At 49.9% G+C, this 5,966-nt stretch overlaps 1 protein-coding gene across 1 annotated transcript; it reads right to left on the bottom strand.

The window, feature by feature from the left end:
- Positions 1-1,030: 1,030 nt before the first annotated feature.
- INAFM2 (InaF motif containing 2) lies at positions 1,031-4,782 on the bottom strand. The gene has a single exon (XM_083499703.1). It carries the CDS (start codon positions 4,130-4,132, stop codon positions 3,791-3,793), a length of 342 nt encoding a protein of 113 aa, XP_083355829.1. The 5' UTR covers positions 4,133-4,782; the 3' UTR covers positions 1,031-3,790.
- Positions 4,783-5,966: the final 1,184 nt, after the last annotated feature.

Here is a 5,966-nt window from a genome sequence, read left to right as displayed (position 1 = left end):
CCTTCCCACAAACATCCCGCAGCCTCTGAGGAATCCCCAATCACAGAGCAGTCCCAGCCACGGCAACTTCCTATTGAGTCTTTTCTAAAAAAAATTTTTTTTAAACTGAATGACTTCTTAAGTGCCATGGGATCTTGGGAATGCACATTTCCCATAAACCCAGCTTCCAAATATACTGAACTGTCCTGGCACCCGATAAGTCTTCTTCCTTCCTTCCTCTCCCACTCATTCCCCTTTGATGAGAGTCAGCAGAGATGAATCCCAGATCAACGTATCGCGAAAGCAGCGTTTCTCACCAAGTCTGTTCCTGCCAACACGGAGGTCCAAACTGCACAATAGTCTAATCCTACCCGCAACACAAAACCATCGCCACCGCAATGGGCCCCTTCCACACATCACCTTCTGAATAGTCAGTAGTGTGCAGCAGACATGTAAAAAGTCATGTATGTGGGATCAGACACACATTTTCCCACACTCTGCACCTGCCCACTGGGAAGCTACTATTGGGCCCACTAAGCAAACAGGTATCAAACAAAACAATCGACAAGCTAACTGTACATTTTCTTTGAATGCCATCCATGTAGGAATTTTTTATAACACACGAAACAGTTCAACTTTCTACAGTTGCGCCCTCAACAATCAAAGACATGCAAAGCTTGTCCCAAACAGGGTGCCCTCAATCCACAGGAAGCCAGGCTTGCTTTAATCCGAATTAAAGCTAACTGGAGTTCCTGTGCCCACAAAGTTCTTTTTTCTGCCATTTGACCAAAGCGCTCCTCCAGCTGACCTCTGCTGCATACAGCCATCTCCAAATCACATATTAAGATTTCCCCAGCCTCCTGTCTGGAGTAACATACAAACCAAACAGCTGGTTAAAAGAGGATCTAGAATCTATAGCTGAAGCAATTTTTTTCTTGATGGGTAAGGCTGACAGGCTACCCGCCATTTCCTGCATCTGTAAATAGGGGAGGGTAATACTCTCTTAAGGAATGTGGTTTTTTAAATAAAAAACAAGTCAAAAACATTTGAGTTTAGGCAGAAATCTCTCAGTGTATTTTTTTTCACCTTAAAAATATTTTTTTAAAAATATACAGAACTTCTGAATACAGACATAGCTTACATGGCTGAATTAGATATTGACATAGAGCATGTTCACAACTTTGAATTTAAACCTATTCAAGCCTGACGTTCAGTGACAACCGTACAGAAGGTTAGTGGCTTGGCAGCCCAATATCAAGTAATTTTGCCAACATTTCATTTCATTTCATTTCTTCCCCAGAGTAAATCACTCAGAAATATCACACATTTGTCCTTGCGTGTTCAAAATGTCTGACTAGCAGTATTAACTGTACAACATATCAAAAAATATACTGGAAATCCCTCTAAGGGCACAAATTTTTGCTATTTATTTGAATCAATAAAGGGGGGTGGTAGGAACCTTGTATTTTCCTTCAAAGGCCTGTGGCCTCCCCAAAACAACACATCCATCAGAGGTCAGATCACTATTACAGCTTCAGCTTTTTTAAAAAACACGCTGCTCTTTTTTGTTTTTAGTTTGCTATTTCAGCCACTGGATCCAGCTGATCGGAAGGGGGCAGCTTGCAAGCTTGCTTAGTTCAAAGCGAGAAAGTCAAGCAGTGAGCAAGTCAGGGAGCAGCTACACAACACCCTGGTCCAGTGGTTTCCTGGGCCGGCATGCTGCTACCAGTGCTCAAGGCCAGTTCAGGCTGCTCACACATACAGTGTTACCTGGGGACTAATTCCCACTGTGAAAGCAGTGGGGCTTACTTCTGAGCAGGCATGAATAGGATTTGCATTGCAGGCTTCCAAGCTCCCCTCTCCTGCTGCACAGTGGGCTTGGGGTTACAATTTCCGATGGAGAAATCAATCCCCTTGTCACTGCAGGAACACAGATCAGGTAGCTGATATACACAGCAACTGCCATCCCACAGCAGACAACACACATGTGTGACACATTGTAATGCACATGTTCCAGAGAGGAAGCCATATTTATCTTTTCCAGGAAAAAAAAAATCAACAAGAGGCTTGTGGAACCTCTGACTAATATATTCTGGCGTAAAGTTTTAAGAGACTACAAGATTCTTTGTGCAGATGCTTTTTCCTGACAAAAAGATTTATGCGCCTGTGGGAAAAGGGTACTGTACGAAGTGATGGAAACGATCAACTATAGAACTAAACGCTATGAGCTACGGAGGGAAAATGCATGTTTTAAAAAACCTGAATATCAGCTATGTCTAAGCGCTACAGTGGGTTTGAAACCGTGTTCTGCTCTCATTAGATTCTTCAGCAAAATCGTGAATGTTGTCAGCTCATACACTAATGTATTTCAAATCCCTAACAGACAAGTTTAAAAATATAAAAGATTAGGCCTCTGACATAGGTTCAAGAGAAGAGACTAGATTCAAGTCAGGTTCTGGGGAAACTAACCGTGGCCATTTCCAGGTATATATTTCTATACGAGGGTGGTTGTGTTAGCTGCTTCACTGTTCCAACGCTCAGACTACCGGAATCGCTCATACCATTGTAAAGTCTGCACTTATAGGAATGGTCCTATGGCATTAAAATGCAATTAAAATGCAACTGTTTTATTTCTGGAAGCCCCAGCAGCAGTTGCAACCAAGCAAGGAGAACAGAAGTGGCAGAAGGATGGTTTGGGGATTTCCAGACAAAAACAGTGACCAAAGGGTAGCTGTTTCCACTTGCTCTCATTCACTGCTGGGAAGGGGAGGGGGGTTTCACCATTTGCAGTGGGCAGGGTAGAGTCAACCCAAATTGGGAAGGTCAGCAGGCAGGCCAGCAGCGATATCAGTGGGGGTTTATGTCAAAGAATTTAGAACTGGCAGCAATGACAGCTGAAACAGAAGGAAAGTTAAATGAAACTCAAATCTGATGTAACTGGCCTGGGAAAAGGTCAGGAACAAATACACCAAAGGTTAACTCTCAAAAGCAGCATCGCCATGAGCCAGAGAAATATGACAACAGTAACCTCAGGAATGAATTCCTTTTGGGCATGTTTACAGCAAAATATTAACCGGAACGTCTCTTCTTTGCTTACAACTTGGAAAAGAATGGTTTAACAAAAGAGGTGCTGAGCAAGCAGTAATAAAGCACAGGGTCAAACAGTGCTATAGCCAGGGCTTTAAGGAACTGGGCATCCTTTTCCACCCCAGATTAGCTGTGACTTGCAAAGGAAGCTTTCCTTTCCCCAATAGCCCTTTAAACACCATTCAGCACCTGCTCCTTCTCTCTCTGCGTGTGTACAGAATATAGATTATATAGGTCCTCTCTATGCATTAACTAAGGGGATCTGTATACAAAGAGGTATATGCACAGGGGTACAAAGGAAATGCCTCGGGGTACATTTCAGATAGGCTGACATACCTGAGCTCCATTCCACGTGGTTCCCCCCCACTTATTTAGGGATTAATAAAGCGTATTTGTAAAAACTAAAAACCGGTACAGTTTTCCCTGCTCGAGTCCCAGAGAGCGAGGCGGGGAAGCCAAGGGCCAAGACAGGAGGAGAAGCGTCCTTCATCTCCCGGCCTTTCCGAGTCCACAGCCGAGAGCGCGCGCTCGAGTCCGGGGCGACGGGGCGGTCCAGGCTCCCTGCTTGCTCCAGCGGCCGTCGGGGCTCCCGGTCGGATGGCTTCCCTTGTACTCCGCAGTCGCTGTCTCCGCCGGAGTCGGTGCAGCACGGTGGGGTCGGTCGAGGGATGGGGTTGGCGGGGAGAAAGGTTGTGCCTCCGGCCTCCTGGGCCGGATCGAGTCCCTAGCGCGCCGAGGTGTCGGGCGTCGTCGTGGGCGGCACGGCGGTGGTCAGCGGCCTCGTGGTCTCTCCGGTGCCGGGCGCGAGCGGGCCGGGGTCGGGGCCGGGGGCCGTCCCGGGCGGCTGGGGCGGGGTGTGCGGCCCGCCGCGCACGGGCTGCCAGATGAGGCTGTAGTAGACGGCCAGCACGATGGCGGCCAGCGAGACGGAGAGGACGTAGGCCAGCACGGTGGCCAGGCGCACCCACTTCTTGTTGGTCTTGGCCGCCATGCGCGCCTTCTTGTCCCCGGTGTAAGTGGCCGGCTTGCCCCGCTCCCCGCCCGCCCCCGCCTCCTTCTCCTTCATGGGGGCGCGGCCTTTGGCCCGCTGCTCCACCGCCCTCTCCGTCTTGCTGAGGCTCCCGAGCGGGATGGGCCCCGAGGGACGCGCCGCCGCCGATCACATCACGACATGCCCCGGGGCGCCGGGAGAACCAGGCGCTGCTGCTGCTGGTGCAGCAGCGGGTGGGCCTCGCAGGCAGGCGGCGGACAGCGATCGACGGCCTCGGCTGCGAGCTTGCGACGCGCCCGACTGCAGGGAGGCGGCCGTGGGTGGGAAGCCCGTCGGCGGAAAGGCAGCGTTGCTCGGCCTCGGCCCGCGGCGAGGATGCTGCTGTCGGGGCGCGCGCCTCGCTCTCTCTTTCGCAACAGCAGCAGCAGCTGAATCCGCGGCGTCTCGGCGGCGCTCAGCGGCCGGGCTGTGCAGGCAGCGGGTATTAAAGGGGCACGAGCGCCGACGGAGGTGGGAGCGGATGCTGTGGCGCCTTAAAAAGGCAATGCAAGAGCGGGAGGACCACCGGCCAGCCGCGGCTCTGCACTGGCAGCAGGCCACGGACCGCCGACCCGCCTTCTGTCCGGGGAGGGGGAACAGCCCCGGCGAATCACATATTGGGAGGGGGAGCGACTCGGGGGGCTGCGATCCCCACTCCCATTTCCCTGGGAGTCAGTCTCATTTAATGGAGTCACTACTTCCGAGTACATGCGGTAGGGTCGCGCTGGGGGGGGGGGGAGCGGGGGCGAGGGAGACAGGAAGCGAAAGGTACACGCAAAGCAAATTTGCAATTCTTGGCTATTGAGGCTGGTGGGGGGAGTCGCACTGAATGAAATGGGACTTCCTTCCGAATATCCCTGCATTGCTCCGCGTTGCTCAAAAGTCCTAAGCCATTCGAGAGAGGGGTCCGCTTCAGACACTAGTTTTCCCTCCTCTAGCTGATATTAGGGTGCGGGCGTGGGGGAATGGTCAAATATCGAGGCGCCCGTCCGCGTGATCCCGAAGTGACAGGTATGGAAGAACAAACGGTCAGCGAGCTGCACTCTCCCCCCCACCGGCCTGTGCTGTAATGTCAACATGGGGACTCCCGGATTTTGTCCGGGAAGAACTCCTGAACTAGTTTGGGGGCCCGTTCATCTCACTGTGGACATTTGTGAGTCTCATAGCTCCCATTTCAAACACTGCAAAAGAAGCCAAGAAAACAGCTTTTTCAATCTATCAACCATGGGGGGGGGGGGGGTTGGACCAATAGGTGAGCACCTGGAGTCTGGACATTGCAAATATTAGGTGCGTTTGACCGTTTGAAAAACGCCTCTAGAAATCTAATCTGCCCTGCCCAAGATGCTGGTGTGTCTAATAGAGATTCTAGGACCCACTAATGACTTTGGTGTGTGTGATCCAACATTTTGTATTTTTGTTTCATGGGAGCAAGGAATTGAGGGGGAAGAAGCTAGAAAAGTGCTCACTGGTTCCAAACTTTCAAAACAGAGATTTTAAAAACCGGAGTGTTAGAATGAAGTCACCTTAAGATGCTCTGTTACTGCCATTTGACTCTTAATGCAGTGATGTGCCAATATGACATGTTGAGAACAAAGGATTGGGATGCAATAATCCCTCTGCTGATTTTATACATATGAGATAGAACTGCCCTTTAGGTATATTGGATCAAAATACTAAATGAGGTGGATAAATGAATGGCAATATACCACTTGTCTTATTAGGACCATTTGATCTCTGATCTGCTGGCTGCTGCTAAATTCAAAGTCTTAAAGTATAACTATGTGACAAAAGTTTGAAATGTTGCACAAATGCTAACATCCAATAAATTGATGACATGTCTAGATAGAAAAAGGACAGCTGAAACATCTTT

The sequence above is a fragment of the Podarcis liolepis genome (genome assembly GCF_965112155.1).
Source record: "Podarcis liolepis genome assembly, chromosome: 1".
Taxonomy (NCBI): domain Eukaryota; kingdom Metazoa; phylum Chordata; class Lepidosauria; order Squamata; family Lacertidae; genus Podarcis; species Podarcis liolepis.
The sequence above is the reverse complement of the archived record's forward strand: the minus strand, read 5'-3'. Positions and strand labels throughout refer to the sequence as shown.

Bases quoted from the DNA above. Each gene is read 5' to 3' on its own strand.
- INAFM2 (XM_083499703.1), bottom strand. From the start codon at position 4,132: ATGAAGGAGAAGGAGGCGGGGGCGGGCGGGGAGCGGGGCAAGCCGGCC.